The sequence below is a fragment of the Globicephala melas genome, chromosome 14 (genome assembly GCF_963455315.2).
Source record: "Globicephala melas chromosome 14, mGloMel1.2, whole genome shotgun sequence".
Lineage (NCBI taxonomy): Eukaryota > Metazoa > Chordata > Mammalia > Artiodactyla > Delphinidae > Globicephala > Globicephala melas.
The window spans coordinates 40,753,384-40,770,191 of record NC_083327.1 but is presented as its reverse complement, the minus strand read 5'-3'; the positions used below and the strand labels follow the sequence as shown (position 1 = coordinate 40,770,191).

The following is a 16,808-nucleotide window of genomic DNA, read 5'->3' as shown; positions in this document are numbered from 1 at the left end:
AAGAAGTGTTGGTCGCTGTCTTCCATGTATGATTTTTTTTTAATTAATTTATTTTTTTGGCTACGTTGGGTCTTTGTTGCTGCGTGCGGGCTTTCTCTAGTTGAGGTGAGTGGGGGCTACTCTTCGTTGCGGTGCAACGTGCAATGCGGGCTTCTCATTGCAGTGGCTTCTCTTGTGGAGCACGGGCTCTAGGTGCGTGGATTTCAGTAGCTGTGGCACGCAGGCTCAGTAGTTGTGGCTCACAGGCTCTAGAGCGCGGGCTCAGCAGTTGTGGTGCACGGGCTTAGTTGCTCCGTGGCATGTGGGATCTTCCCGGACCAGGGATCAAACCCGTGTCCCCTGCATTGGCAGGCAGATTCTTAACCACTGCGTCACCAGGGAAGTCCCTTTTCTTTTTTTTTTTTAAATTCATGGAAAACAGAGGTAAGAACCTATAGCAAAGACTCTGCAAAGGAATTATTCACCATGGGCAGGATGAAGAGCAGAAGAAGAAAAGCACAGGCTTTGGGTTTTGATTCTGCTTCACCTACTTAATGGCTCTTAACCTCTCTGAGCCTCCAACTTCCCATCTGTAAAATGAAATGTTACCAAACTCAAGAGTTTTAGTAAGGATTAAATAGGTTAACAGTGATACTTAGTTTTTCAAAAATAGCCATTATGAACAAGAGAAATGAGAAGTCCCAAAAACTGTATTCCTAACAATAAGAGCATAACTAATCCCAATAAGGAAAACTGAAATCAATGTGTCTGCCCACAAACATTCTTTGGTTGGCTCAGATTTGTAAAGAGCATGTATATAATTTATAATATATCCCCCACCAACTTTTCAAAAGTCATCTAGGGCAAAGTATATAAAAATCCAAAAGAAGGGCAACCAAAAAAGTTAAGCCATAGCTTGTAAGAATGGTGCAAGAAAAGCTCAAATAGAATAAATTATTTAAACTTCAGAAAATGCCACTAAGTATAAGAAGAGTTCATATCTCTAGGGACGAACTAAGTTACCTTCCAGAGTAAGAACAGAGCTGGCAGATGTGATCACACAATATTAAGTATTAGTAACCGTTAAGAAACCATGAAGAACAATAATGTCAGCTTTTCAAAAAAGGAGAGAAAAAGTGGTTTAAAATTGGTAAATTTAACATCAATCTCAGACAATAACTATATATTGTATATTGGATTTTAAGAAGGTGGCTTGTGAACACATAAAAAGTAATGCAGTCATTAGATAAAACATTAGGAATGAGCAGAGTTCACTGAGAACCAATCACCTTTAAAACAACCTTACAAGGTTTTTTTTGTTTTTTTTAAAATGGAAAAGGGAGGAATGAAATTGGTGGAGATTAAGAAAGCAAGTTATACGGGGTTATAGTGTGAAAAGCCTTGTATATCAGACTAAGAAAAACTAATAGAGGTTTTTGAATTGGAAGTGGATGATGTATAATAATCTCGAAAATTTAACTTTTCAATTTTCTAAATTTAATTTAATAATGCCAATAATGACAGGAGATGGGTGCAAGCATTAAACAGTTGCTACCAAAGTTACTATACCATCAAAAAGTAATAATGATCTATAGAGTATAGCATCCTTTTAACTCTCTCCTGCTTCTAGTGGGGAATAAACAAAATAATGAAAAGGAGAAAAAGAGATCAAAGAGAAAAAGCTGTATATCTAGAGTGAAGTTGCAAACTGCCACGACCAATGGCAACTCTTAGAATGCCTACCTGACCTATCCTGCAGATATGTATTAAAATACTTACCAATAAGAAGGCTTTTTAGCCTTCTGTAGTCTTCTGTTACATCAAAATCATCACCTGCAAATATTAACATGGGTTTTGTTCCCTCCGGACATTTACTATTCTAGGAAATAAAAAAAAGTAATTACATAATTATCAAGTCTAAATTGTTTATATGCTGATTTTAAAGCAGTCAATATTTATATATAGCAGGGGTCCCCAATCCCTGGACTGGCATCAGTCCTCGGCCTGTTAGGAACCGGGCCTTACAGCAAGAGGTGAGCGGCAGGCGAGCAAGTGAAGCTTCATCTGCTGCTCCCCATCGCTCGCATTACTGCCTGAACCATTCCCCATCCCCCCATCCATCTGTGGAAAACTTGTCTTCCATCAAACTGGTCCCAGATGCCAAAAAGGTTGGGGACCGCTGATATACAGTGACTCATTTTCACATTTTCTTAACTGTCCTAAAACTATGTCTATGAATGCTGATTTTATTTATTTATTTAGTTTGGCCACACGGTACAGCATGCAGAATCTTAGTTCCCCAACCAGGAATTGAACCCATGCCCCCTGCAGTGGAAGCGCGGAGTCTTAACCACTGGACCACCAAGGATGTCCCTATGAACACTGATTTTAGACTTAAAACCAGAGTGGGGATTTTTTAATTTACAGATTTTTACACTAAAAAATGATTTTTCATTCCACTCCCTCTTAGTGCCAAATTAATAAGTGATTAAAGAATGATGTAAGCTACTTTTTATCACTTTCTATGCAAAGAATAAAATAAAAAGCTAAACTTGCGGCAAAACAAACACAGCCCTCCAACAGCCAACATCTCAGAGTCAAAATAAATTTAATTTCTTTGAATTATTTGTAACAATGTGTCTTTCCTACTATGTCACACCAGCAGTATTTTAAAATGAAAGCTAAACTGAACTACCAACTAAACATTAACATGGGAAACAATAAAATGTTATACAAGCTACAGAAAATATGGGCAATTCTCACTCAGCAGGATCGAAGCTCTACTCTAAAAGATATTTTGTCTCGCTCTGGATTTTCTTTTCTTTCTTTTTTTTGGCTGCACCACACAGCTTGTGGGATCTTAGCTTCCACACCAGGGAATGAACCCGAGCCCTCGACAGTGAAAGTGTGCAGTCCTAACACGGGACCGCCAGGGAACTCCCTAGTTCTGGATTTCCTATACCAAAAAGAATGTGAATTTTTGTTTTACCAAAGTGAAAGAAAAAATCAAATAGAAAAAATTCTTTAACTGAAGGGTTAATTTATGGAGGAAGAAGAATCGGTCTGAGCTTCCCACTGATTCTAATATCTCTGCTCTGACACTAATCAAGGATTATCCAAGTGGAGGGGGTAGGGGGAGACAGGACAACAAACAAACAAACATCCTCTGCCCTTGGACCAGAGGTCACGTGTTGCTTCGCTGTTCACCATGACCACTCTTGTTGACATTCTCTGCTTCCAACACGAACCTGAACGGTCTAAACTTAGGAGATGGGCCTAAAATCTGTCTGTCTGATTGTGGGCCTGAATAGACCTTCCAGACCCAATGACTCTTCTGTGTTCCACCTGTGCCCAGCTAACCTTTAATTTTAAATCATCTCATTTCTTAGGCTTATTTTATGCAGAATAACCACCCCTAGAATTTTGGCCATCTTAGAAAACAGGCTTCTTGAATAATCACTCTATTTCCTGGTAGCGTCTAATCACCTGTTGCTTAAGAGTTAATAGAGGGATGAGGCTTGGCAATAAAAGTGGGCAAGTAAGAAAAGAAGTACCTGGTAAAGATGTCTTAAAAACGAGGAGGGAGAAATAAAGAAGAAATAAATATGGAAGGAAAGTACAACAAAACATGCAACTCCAGAACAAACTAAAACTACGAGGTTGTAGCCACATAACGAGGTGAAAGTGAAGGGGACTGGCTAATAGTCTATGTAGGAATTGCCAATGTAAGCACATTCTCATCAATTAATGAATTTTATAGTTATGGATATGCTCCATGAGTGAAAATTTAGTACTCAATTTATTTTTATTTTTTTCGCCACACCAAAACAGTACTTTTGTAAATTTTGACCCATTATTACTCCCATGTTATGGTTTTTTCATTTGTCAAGTGTACAAGGTGAAGAAAAAATTTAGTTAGATGGGGGTTGCACCTGGAAAATAAATTTCTTAAACTCCATATACACATTTGAAAACTGCTGGGTCCCAAGTCCATCTATGAACCCCCGGGCTGCCAGTATCATGTGCAGCATACTAAAGCTACACTATCTGAATAGCTTATTAATTCTGCATAAATCAGGTCAATCAATGTGTCAACCTGTAACAGACTACACACTTTTAACTGAACATGGCAAAATATTCACTCTCTAGAACTTTACATCATCATTTGATGTCAAACAATGAAGCAAATCCCAACAGTATATACAAAAAACAGCTTTGCATTTACAAAAGATTGCTCCCATACTGATTAATCCAGGCAGCTAACTCATTGGTTTATGCAACTTCATTGAAGAAAAATAAATCAATTACTAGCAGAGCTATTAGTTGATCACTCATCCATTGACAACTTGCATCATTTATTCAGTGCTATATTAAACAGTGTACTGGAAGATAGATTAACTAATAGCTCCAAGCCTCCTAATAATTTAAATGAAAATTACAAAATGTTTGAGACCCTATTTTGGAATACAAAGGGTGTTTGACTTCCAATTTCCATTCTCTGTAAAACAGGTCATTCCTTTGTTGACATGCATAAAATACATCACATTTTCTATCCTGCTGATGCTATAAATTCAATACCAATTTTCCAGCCACGTCAGTTACAAGCATAAAGTATATCATGTAACCTCAAATCTCTAACAGTGGAAGGCTTACACATGAATGGGTGCTGCTAGAATAATGCTGCTTCCTTTGATGTGATAACTCAGCATCCACCTCCCTCCCCCTCAGATGATTCTTCAGCATGTTAGAGCAGTGAGGAATGGTTTTAGTCTCATAACGAAGTTAGAGTGAAGACACTGGCCACATAATACACATGCTCCATTTTTTTAAAAATTCTGAATCTTGGGCAATTGTTCTCTTGTAACTACTTTACAGTTTCTAAAAGCAGTTATTGTCCAAAACTGGAAGGACTTAAGTCTTCACAGATGAGCATGTGAATGAATGGAGGGAGGTAAACAAAAAATAAAATTAAAGAAGATGAGTTCTGATACGGGAGCAGCCGGGTAAGAAAATCAAAAAAGGAACAGTAATTTAAAGTTTATTCCAGCTATAATGCAGGTTATTCTGACTTTAAGGTAGCATCACATGGCATACTTCTGAGTCTATTCCCGAGATATTCTGCTGTACTTATCTCTGTTTCATAGATCCGTGCAATCTCTGGCACTAGAGGGTCACGTGGGTTTGGATCACATAGCAGTGAACAAATGGATAAAAGAACTTTAGAAATAGTTAAAGCAGGAGAACACTGTGATCTTAGAATATCGAGACAAATGCTGCCATTACTGTTAATATTTGGATGATAAATTCTTGTTGTAAATGCAACCTTAGGTGGTTTGAAGGGGTAGTCTGTAGGAAAATGAACTGTCAAAAGGAATACACTGCCTTGATATGGGCTGTCATTAGGTCCCATAATTGTGGCTTGCCAATGAAACATATCATCCCCAACTGGACCTGCAAAACATTGTGCTGGAGGGTCACGGGCCAAATCACTAAGTTCCTTATTAATCCGTTTCAGCACCATCATCTGTGTTTTCACCTGGCTCCTCACTATTTCGGTGTGTGCTCAAAGTTCCGGCCAAAACTCTTGATGATCCCGGCGGCTGGGAAGGACTGTCTCTTGGTCTCACACCAGCTCTGCCATACACAGGTGCAGAGGGACCAGGGCCTCCCTCAAGCTGCAGCCTCAGCCTCCTCCCTGCGCGGCAGCTGGTGCCTCCCTGACCCTACGGGGCTCACGCGCACGACATAGCCATGAGATCTAGTACTCAATGTAAATGGTTCTTGTTAAGAATACGCCTGCCAAACGATACTAATTTTGTGGTTCAGTTTAGAAGCTGCACAGTGACGGGGTATTTCTTTGCTTTTGAAGGGAAGTGGAAAGAGCAGAGGGATTGGCATGCAGGCATCAGCCACTGCTCACACCCACTAACTGGTAACCATGCTAACAGCAGTGGTACTGCTCATCTCCAGGGATTCACACACAGCCCCAAAGACAACCTGTAATAAACTGTAATAAAATGATGGCATCCATAATAAAGTATCACAGTTTATACAGTTTTCAAAATACCTTTCAATATATTAAATTCACTGATAAGCATTTTCACATATATTATCTCGTTTGATGTTGTTATACCTGTTTAATACTTGATTGCAATTGTGGGTCAGGGAAGTAACTGAATGTCAGGTCACAAATGCTATCTAACTGACCAAGAAAGGCCTCAAACCCACGTGTTCTGCCTCCAAATCCAATCTCACTGCTCTGCCCTGTACCTGAGGAAGGTGGTATAGCTAACCAAGTAGGGATCTGGTAAGAGCCTTTTTTCAAACACACAGGAAACCTAGAAGGCATGTCCTCTTCTTAGGGGAGGCTGGGAAAAGGAGTGATTATTATATATTTGCTATAATTCTTTCAACTATACAAAGACCCACAGACTGAGAACAATTATGTAACTTTCCATTACAAACTTCAATATCCTTTCTTTCAAAGCCCTTCAGTCTTAATCTTCATTATACCATTTACTGTATGTATGACTCCAGGTCACCAGTGGAATTCCCCTGGGCCTCAGTCACCAAATCTATATAATAGGGAAAATAATTTCAGCCTTAGAGGGTAGCTAAGAGGTCTTAAGTGAAATAATGTATTTGATGGACTAGATTAAGCCAGGAGCAGAGGTCTGAGGGAGCAGAAGCCCAATTTGGATCCAGGAACTGCATTAGGACAGTTTTCTTGCCTTTCTGTTTCATAATTCCATTCAAACAAAGGAGACACAAAGATGCAAGTCCTCAAGGGGAAAAGTGAGCTAGCAATTTGGTTCCCAGCAGCCAAAATACTGTAGGATCAGCCAAAGCTTCCTAGGTTTAAAACAGGGCTCACTTTGAAAACTGTGGGGACTTCCCTGGTGGCGCAATGGTTAAGAATCCGCCTGCCAATTCACGGCATATGGGTTCGAGCCCTGGTCCGGGAGGATCCCACATGCCATGGAGCAACTAAGCCCGTGCACCACAACTACTGAGCCTGTGCTCTAGATCCTGCGAGCCACAACTACTGAGCCCACATGCCACAACTAATGAAGCTCACGCACCTAGAGCTCATGCTCCACAACAAGAGAAGCCACTGCAATGAGAAGCCGCGCACTGCAATGAAGAGCAGAACCCCTGCTCGCTGCAATTAGAGAAAGCCTGTGTGCAGCAATGAAGACCCAACATGGCCATAAATAAATAAATAAATACAATTAAGAAGGAAGGAAGGAAGGCGGAAAGGAAGGAAGGAAGGAAGGAAGGAAGGAAGAAAAAGAAAATTGTGGTATTTCTGAGGTTACATAAAATGGGTGCTGTGATAATTCAGAGGGAGAGGAGAGCATCTCAACTATGGGCCTAGACAAGAAGTTAGTAATGACTCTAAGTCTAACTGCCTATATATGTGTTATATGCTGTAAACATCTCCCTCTTTTTAAAGGTAAAATGAAATTGTGCTTTTTAGTTTAGAGCACACTAGAATAAAACCAAAGTTCTTTCTTATTTAAGTCTGTATCTTTACTCTTCACCACAAGATGTCACTATTGCCCAAGAGCAACGTTATAAAATACTTATTTTTATGATCAGTATCTTACCTTAATATCTTTAAGGGAGACAAACTTCTCGATACCTACTTCAATCATATCCAGCACATGGTAGTCATACATACGACCTAGAAGGAAAATACATTTTCTTTTAACCATTTATTTTTTCCCAAACAGCTGCCTTATATTTACCTACTTATCTGCGTGTTCAAAACGTCCTAATAGCTGCCTCTTTTCTTTCTCCTTAAACCTCCCAAACATGTTTCTTCTTTCTTAAATTTTCAACTCTACCTAGAATGTACTGTTGCAACTTTGGACCTGGAAAGGATCTTAAAAGATCACTTAGCCAAACTCCCTTACTTTACAGAAGAGTAAATAAAGGCCCACAGAGGGTAAAGGGCTTTACCTAAGCCAGTGAGCATGTCAGCCCAAGCCTCAATACACAATACAGGGCAAGGGTTTATTTTCAAATGTATTCATTATACAGGTATTTATTAGGGAAGGGTTAATTTGTGTGTGTGAGTATGCTACTTCTTTTTTTCTAACTCTAATACTGATTTAGGATATATGTTTTATATTTGAAAAACTTCCACAACTTGAGGTAGGGTGATATTTACATGCCCCTTCTTTACCTGAAGACTGGTAAGTAAAAATAAATTTTATTCACACTCACAAGGAAAATAAAAAACTAGTTTAGTGCTAATTGGCTACTCCTGAATCCTCAATACCATCAATTAATCTGAGTCACAGAACTGACTCTATAAAATAAAAGTATTAAAAAGTAAATGATATTTACCTATTACTAGATTATTTGGCCGCTTCTTATTATGGGAGCCAAACATGAATAAAGAACAATCTGACTTCTTTGAAAAAAATTCCTGTAAAACCAAAGAAATCTCCTTCAATCAATGCATAAATATAAGAACCTTAAGAATTGTACCTCTTTGAAATAAAAGGTATCCAAATTGTATTTTTAGTTTATTTTAGGAAGAGGTAAAACTGTCATTATATGCAGATGACACAATACTATATATAGAAAACCCTGAAGATTCCACACAAAAACTACTAGAACTGATCAACATAAATAAAACAAAAAGACAACCTACGGACTTCGAGAAAATATTTGCAAACAATGAGACTGACAAGGGCTTAATTTCCAAAACATACAAACAGCTCATGCAAGTCAATAACAAAAAAACCAACCTGATCAAACAATGGGCAGAAGGCCTAAATAGACATTTCTCCAAAGAAGACATACAAATGGCCAAGAGGCACATGAGAAGATGCTCAACATCACTAACTATTAGAGAAACGCAAATTAAAACTACAATGAGATACCACCTCACATCAGTCCGAATGGCCATCATTAAAAAGTCTACAAGTGGGCTTCCCTGGTGGCGCAGTGGTTGAGAGTCTGCCTGCCGATGCAGGGGACACGGGTTCGTGCCCCGGTCGGGGAAGATCCCACATGCCGCGGAGCGGCTCGTCCCGTGAGCCATGGCCGCTAAGCCTGTGTGTCCGGAGCCTGTGCTCCGCAATGGGAGAGGCCACAACAGTGAGAGGCCCACGTACCGCAAAAAAAAAAAAAAAAAAAAAAAAAGTCTACAAGTAACAAATGCTGGAGAGGGTGTGGAGAAAAGGGAACCCTCTTACCTACACTGTTGGTGGGAATCTAAGTTAGTGCAGCCACTATGGAAAACAGTATGGAGGTTTCTTAAAAAATAAAAATAGGGTTGCCATATGAACCAGCAATCCCACTCCTGGGCATATACCCAGACAAAACTATAATTCAAATGCACCCCAATGTTCACTGCAGCCCTGTTTACAATAGCCAAGACATGGAAGCAACTTAAAGGTCCATCAACAGATGAATGAATAAAAAAGATGTGAGGGCTCCCCTGGTGGCGCAGTGGTTGAGAGTCCACCTGCCAATGCAGGGGACACAGGTTCGTGCCCCGGTCCGGGAAGATCCCACATGCCGCGGAGCGGCTGGGCCCGTGAGCCATGGCCGCTGAGCCTGCGCGTCCAGAGCCTGTACTCCGCAATGGGAGAGGCCACAACAGTGAGAGGCCCGCATACCGCAAAAAAAAAGAAAAAAAAAAAATTGACTTCTATTACAGATTTGAGAGGGATGGAAACACAATTACGGGGTTTCAATCCTGGACAGCTCCTTCTACACTAGTGCCTATACTTTATATCCTACATACTTTGATTCGGTTTATTGAGATTCCCAATCTTAGCACAAAAATTAGATTGAACGTGTTCTTGTCTAGTTCTAGCATAGTTGGAAAAGCTTCCTAAATTAATGACAAAAATGTTAAAGAACATTTGAAGCAACCACGGTCCTCAACTTTTCTTTATTGAGTGCAAGACCCCCTGAGGTATGGGCCCCTCGTTTGGTTATCATTCATTCCAGTGTTTAAGCAGAAGCAAATAGGAACAAACAACTACCTACTTGCCTATCCACTCCCTATGTAGAGGATACAGAGTCAGAAAGTCCAAGAATTCTGGCTTTGCCATTTGCTATGGGATCTGGTCAGCCTTTCTGAGAATTAGTTTTATCATGTGTAAATCAAAGACAATAACACTTCCTGAAAAAATCTGTAAGGGCCACGTGACACGTCATATGGGAAAGCAACTTACACTGTGTCTGGCACAAAGCAGGTGTTCAGAAATGTTTTATAAATGTCCAAATCAATGAAAATCCTTTCTTAAAAAAATTTTTTTTTACATTCTCATGTTAACAGCCCAAAGCTTTCCATAAACTACCTTTCACATATATATAGTACTCATCTGTCATCCTTCTCCATAAAGTCCGCTTTTTGTTAAAATTCTACAGCAAGAGTAGACAAATTATCTTCAAAAGACTAGACAGTATATATTTTAGACTTTTTATATGGTGTAAAAAAAAAAAACTTTAAAAATGTAAAAACCATTCTTAGCTTGTGGTCCTCACAGAAACAGGGATTTAGCCCACAGGAGGTATATTTGCTAACTCTTATGCTAAAGCACAGTTCCAAGATTACAGCGTAAGAAATGTGCTATTGGGGGATGGGCAGTCAGGAGGAGGAATTCAACCAAATTTCCAACATGATCACTGTTTCCACAGTCATTTTGAGCTCTAGTGGTCTGAGATTTATTACAGCCAATGAAATATCTCCTGTCTCTGGAAGTGGGAGATCAAAGAGAGGAAATGCCACAATTTTAAGTATAAGAAAAGCTGTCATATTGACACTGGATTGAAAAAAAAGTACAGAATGCTACAGATTCTACAACATAACACTTCTACAAAGTGGTCACTCAACTGAAAGCACCATGGTGTCACAAAACAAAATCAGCCCTGGATAAGTCACGTGTGGAAGAGAGAGATTTCTGGGTTAGACCCTCCATTTTTACTTTCATGATCTCTTCAAAAATGACGGTGAAAAAAAAAAAAAAAAATGACGGTGAAAAACCCAAGACTATGATAAAAGCAATTTTATTAAAAAAAACTATTTATTCTGACAATATTTTCTTAATATAATTTTCACTGCAGTTAGTTGCCAAATTAGGATAAGATGCTCAATTTCAGTTTTCTAATTAGTTATTGAGATTCTTTTCAAACATTTTTTCTTTTAAATTCACTAACTAAAAGAACAAGCAAATGGCGGTCCTGTCAAGAGAACATAATCACGTTCTGATTTTTTTTAAGTCAACTTAAATAGTTTAATCCACGTATTCCCTTAAGATTTTCTTTAGTAAGAAACTAATATCATCACATACTCAAAGTCCACTCATCATTCTCCATTTATTATATACCACCTTTTATCTTCTGATTTCATTCACTAGACTTTTTCATTTAGTTTTGATTGCCAATACACTCAAACGGGAATTTGATTAACTCTAGTAAAGCAACTGACAATTGTTAGTAATCATTTGGGTAGTGTTTCTTGTTCTAAAAACACAAAAAAAGAAAAGTAAAATTTTTTTAAATCAAACTTGCTCTATAAAAAGATCCATAACAAGCTTCCTTTTGACAATCCATTAATTATGCACTTAAAAGGTAATTCAAGTTTTAAAAATTCTATCAATATACTTGCAAGCAGTGAATACGTAACATTCAGTGAAATGTAAGCTCTACAGTCATCTTTTTGAAAGTATAAAAGTCTTATTTCCCCTGCATTCTGCATTAAAATTCCCTCACATAGGATGATTTCTAATTCAAAATCATAAATTAGGAGTACTATTAAATTAAATGAATTAGTTTGAATAATCACTTATATGCCTTCTTAAATCAGAAAGATTCTACTTACCAATGATGTCTGATCCTCAAACGGTCTTGTAATATTTTTCCTAATATTAAAAAAAGTAACCCTAATTTTAATAATTCATCCATAACAATAAATATTAAGATAATTTTATATTCAGATGATCAAAAAAAAGAAGCTAGAAGAATATTTATTCATTCAAATATTTATTTAGTGCCTATTATGTGCCAGGCACTGTTCTAGGAGCTAGGGATACCATAATACCATGTCAAACAAGATCCTTGCTTTCACGGAGCTTACATTTTAGAGGAAAAATGAACAATTTCAAAAAGTAATATCTGTTGTGACAAAAATAAAACAGGGCACTGTGTTAGTGTGAAGAATGGAAAATGATTATTTGAGGTGAGACCTGATAAATGAGGAGTTAGCCATGGAAAAGTTTTGAGGTTAAGAGTATTCCAGGAAAAGGAAACAGAATAAGAAAAGATTCTGAGATGGAAACAAGCTTAGACTATTCAAGAAACAGACGACAAATGTCACTGGAGCTTAGTGAACAAAGGGTTAACGGTGGGGTACGAGGTCAAAGATGTAGACTCGGCCCAGAATATGTAGGGCCTTGTAAGGAATGTAAGTTATTAAAAGAGTAACAGGAAGCACTGGAGGGTTTTAGGCAAGACAGTGATATGATTGGATTCAAGTGTTCTTTTTTTTTTTTTTTTAATTTACTTATTTTATTTATTTATTTTTGGCTGCGTTGGGTCTTTGTTGCTTTCCCCAGGCTTTCTCTAGTTGCGGTGAGCGGGGGCTACTCTTCGTTGTAGTGCGCGGGCTTCTCATTGCGGTGGCTTTTCTTGTTGCAGAGCACGGGCTCTAGGTGTGCAGGCTTCAGTAGCTCTGGAGCGTGGGCTCAGTAGTTGTGGCTCACGGGCTCCAGAGTGCAGGCTCAGTAGCTGTGGCATACGGGCCCAGCTGCTCTGTGGCATGTGGGATCCTCCCGGACCAGGGCTCGAACCCATGTCCCCTGCATTGGCAGGCGTATTCTTAACCACGGTGCCACCAGGGAAGCCCCAAATGTTCTTTTTTTTTTGCGGTACACAGGCCTCTCACTGTTGTGGCCTCTCCCACTGCGGAGCACAGGCTCCGGACGCCCAGGCTCAGTGGCCATGGCTCACGGGCCCAGCCGCTCTGCGGCATGTGGGATCTTCCCAGACCGGGGCACGAACCCGTATCCCCTGCATCAGCAGGCGGACTCTCAACAACTGCGCCACCAGGGAAGCCCCAAATGTTCTTTTTAAAGGACTGCTCTGTCTGCTATGTAAGGATGGAATGTACCACAGCAAGAGTGAAGGGGTTAGTAAGGAGCTATCACAGTAATCCAGGAGAGAAAGAAAAAAATGGTGGGTTGGACCAGGAATAGTAGTAGTGAAGATGGAGAAACAGTGGGTAGAGAAACGCAGAATGCTATCTTTCATGCAAAAGGGAGAAAAATAAGATTATGTATTTTTATTTGCTTAAATATGCATAAAGAAATTCTGTTAAGACATACAAGAAACTAATGATAGTGGCTGTTCTGGGAAGAGTGTGTGTTTATATTTTCACTGTATATTTTTGGATTTTTAGTCATGTAAGTAAAGTATAAAACAGTTCATAATTTTTATGAATTTAAAGAGAAATAAAATCATATACACATGATCTCAATTTTGTTCAAAGAAAAAGATATATAGATATAAAACTGCATGAGGAGAAAATATACATAGTGCTTATCTATGGGTGATTATTTACTCTTATCCCAATTATCTAAGATAAATATATATTACTTTTTTAATCAGTAAAAAACAAAAAACGTATTTAAAAAAATGATGCAACACAAACAAATCAGGAAAAATTACTGCAGCATTTATGATTAACAGCTAACGGCAATTCACAAATAGGCAAATATGACCTGTTGGAAACAGGGAAAATGCAAGTTTAAACAAAATGTCATTTTCACTTCTTAATTTTAAAAAACAAACCGAAAGTAGGTAGTGACCCATGAAACTCATACATTTTACTCTGCCAAACTTCTCAAAAAGCACTACTGTTAATATGCTAGATTGGGCATGAAGCTATACCCAGTAATCTCACGTCTAGAAATCTCATGTAGGAACCAATACAAAAGAAGAACTCATTTGTGTAAAAATGGCCATTTTAGCATTATTTATAAGAACAACAACAACAAAAAAGAAAATCAAAATTTCCGCAAGTTAAGGAAGTTAAGTAAATTTTAGTATAACCATTTAATAGGCATTATACTAGCATTAAAAATAATATCTAAAGGACACCTATCAGTAGAAAAATGCTTACAAGACAAATGAAAAAGGCACAAAAGAATTGTCAGAATAATGAAACTGTTTCTGTACCATGACTGCAGTGGCAGACACAACTCAATGTATTTGTCAAAACCCATGAAAGTATACACCACAAACAGTAAATTTTACATACATAAATTAAAAAAACCACCGGGGGCTTCCCTGGTGGCGCAGTGGTTGAGAGTCCGCCTGCAGATGCAGGGGACGCGGGTTCGTGCCCCGGTCCGGGAGGATCCTGCGTGCCGCGGAGCGGCTGGGCCTGTGAGCCATGGCTACTGGGCCTGCGTGTCCGGAGCCTGTGCTCCGCAACGAAAGAGGCCGCAGCGGTGGGAGGCCCTCGTACCGCAAAAAAAAAAAAAAAAACACCAGGAAGTGATAGAAAACCCAAAATACAATACAGACTGTAATAAATGACCTTAACTATAGTATAAATGAATAACACAATCACACTGAAGGGGCAAAAATAACCTAACCTGACTTACACTGGAAAACAATATTTTTACTGCATATTGTGATGTTAAAGACAAAAAGAACTGCACATAAATTCCATACTCTAGTTAGTAAAATTGTTTCTTATAAGGTTAGAAATTCTGAAACTACTAGAATTACACAAATAAGTAAATATAACATAACAAAAGCAAGGTTTCATACTGTCAGAAGATAGAAGATACAAAGAAGAAAAGGAGAAAGGCTGGAATGAAGTCTCTGGTATTCGACTGGAATTGGAAGCACTAGTATGCACTCATGAATTTTTAGGAAGTATCAGTATGAACTCAGGGTTTTTTAATATATAAATAAATATAAACAGATACAGACATGCATACATGCATAGGTTAATGTACATAATATTTATTTTCAAGCTGTGTCTGCTGAGAGGACCTAGAGACAATGACACTCCAGTAGCAACTGAGCATAGATCTGTTTCTAAATTATCAGTCTCCAATATATGGAACCAGGGCTGATTCCAAGGCTGCGGCAATGAAAACTACAAGATGAACCCAGAGCATCTTGTGGTGCCAGAAAGGAAGTGCTCAAACACAGGGGGCACTTTGAAAAGCCAACCTGACAGAGATCCCAATGGCCAAATGGAGAACAATTTATGCAACAAAATAAATCATGACAGGACTTCCCGGGTGGCACAGTGGTTAAGAATCTGCCTGCCAATGCAGGGGACAAGGGTCGGAGCCCTGGTACGGGAAGATCCCACATGCTGCGGAGCAACTAAGCCCATGTGCCACAACTACTGAGCCTGCGTGCCACAACTACTGAAGCCCGCAAGCCTAGAGCCCCTGCTCCGCAACAAAGACAAGCACCGCAATGAGAAGCCCGCGCACCGCAACAAAGGGTAGCCCCTGCTCGCCACAACTAGTGAAAGCCCGCGTGCAGCAACGAAGACCAAACACAGCCAAAAATTAAATAAATAAATAAATCATGACAGCACTGGATTATAACCCCAAAGAACATAATAAATATCTGTAAGTCCACACTGACATAAATAAGTAATTAAACAAATGGAGGAAAAGGGACAGATTTTCCTTACAGAATTCCAATTAATAAACGCAGAGGGAATGAGAGAAATCGAAAACCACTACTAGAACACCACAGTAATCACTGTTGTAGACAAGATCCACTGATGAATGCTAAAATGAATACACAAAAGTTTGAGGAGAAATAGGATTATTTGCATAGTCTCTAAGTATCTCCTCTAAACGTTTGTTAATCACAAAGGGGAAAATAGAAACTTTATAGTGGAGAAACCCAGCAGACACCACTTTAACCAAGGTTAACAACAATAGCAATAAGACATCATGTACTCCCTGGTATGATTTATTGAAAAAGGCACATCACTTTTGTGGTATTCCTGCCCATAATGCATAATCTCAATCCACTCATGAGAAACTTAAGACAAGTGCAAACTGAAGGATATTTTACAAAATAACTGACGAATACTCATCAAATTTTCAAGGTCATCAAAGACAAGGAAAGATTGAGGAACTGTAACAAACTGGAGGAGACTAAGGAGACACGACAACTGAACACAATGTGGGATCCTGGAAGAGAAAAAGGATATTAATGAAAAAACTGGGGCTTCCCTGGTGGCGCAGTGGTTAAGAATCCGTCTGCCAATGCAGGGTACATGGGTTTGAGCCCTGGTCCGGAAAGATCCCACATGCCACGGAGCAACTAAGCCCGTGCGCCACAACTACTGAGCCTGTGCTCTAGAGCCCGTGAGCCACAACTACTGAGCCTGCATGCCGCAACTACTGAAACCCATGCGCCTAGAGCCCGTGCTCCACAGTGAGAGAAGCCACCGTAATAAGAAGCCCACGCACTGCAACGAAGGGTAGCCCCTGCTCACTGCAACTAGAGAAAGCCCGTGCGCAGCAACAAAGACCCAACACAAACAAAAATAAATAAATATATAAAAAAAGAGAAAGGAAAAACTGGTGTAAACCAAATCAAGCCTATGATTTAATTAACATTACTGTACCAATGTCCATTTCTTACTTTTGATAACTGTATTATGGTTATGGAAGTTATAACATTAAGAGATGCTGGGAGAGGGTATATGGGAACTCTACTATTTTTGTAACTTTTCTGTAAGTCTATTACTATTTAAAAATAATACATAATGCTATGATTACAACTCTGAAAGAATATTCAGTACAAATGAA

The 16,808-nt window shown here is 39.0% G+C and overlaps 1 protein-coding gene and 1 pseudogene across 3 annotated transcripts in view; both read right to left on the bottom strand.

Annotated features, from left to right (window-relative positions):
- Nucleotides 1-16,808, bottom strand: part of RPF2 (ribosome production factor 2 homolog) — a 36,473-nt gene that overhangs the window by 16,123 nt on the left and 3,542 nt on the right. For all 3 annotated transcript variants that reach the window (XM_030882828.2, XM_060283505.2, XM_060283506.1), the window contains 4 exons: nt 11,831-11,870; nt 8,335-8,416; nt 7,590-7,666; nt 1,759-1,858 (listed from right to left, as the gene is read on the bottom strand). In XM_030882828.2, the coding sequence (XP_030738688.1) occupies nt 1,759-1,858; nt 7,590-7,666; nt 8,335-8,416; nt 11,831-11,870 (299 nt within the window). The remainder of the gene's footprint in view (nt 1-1,758; nt 1,859-7,589; nt 7,667-8,334; nt 8,417-11,830; nt 11,871-16,808) is intronic.
- Nucleotides 5,061-5,500, bottom strand: LOC115866927 (ubiquitin-conjugating enzyme E2 D3 pseudogene; annotated as a pseudogene).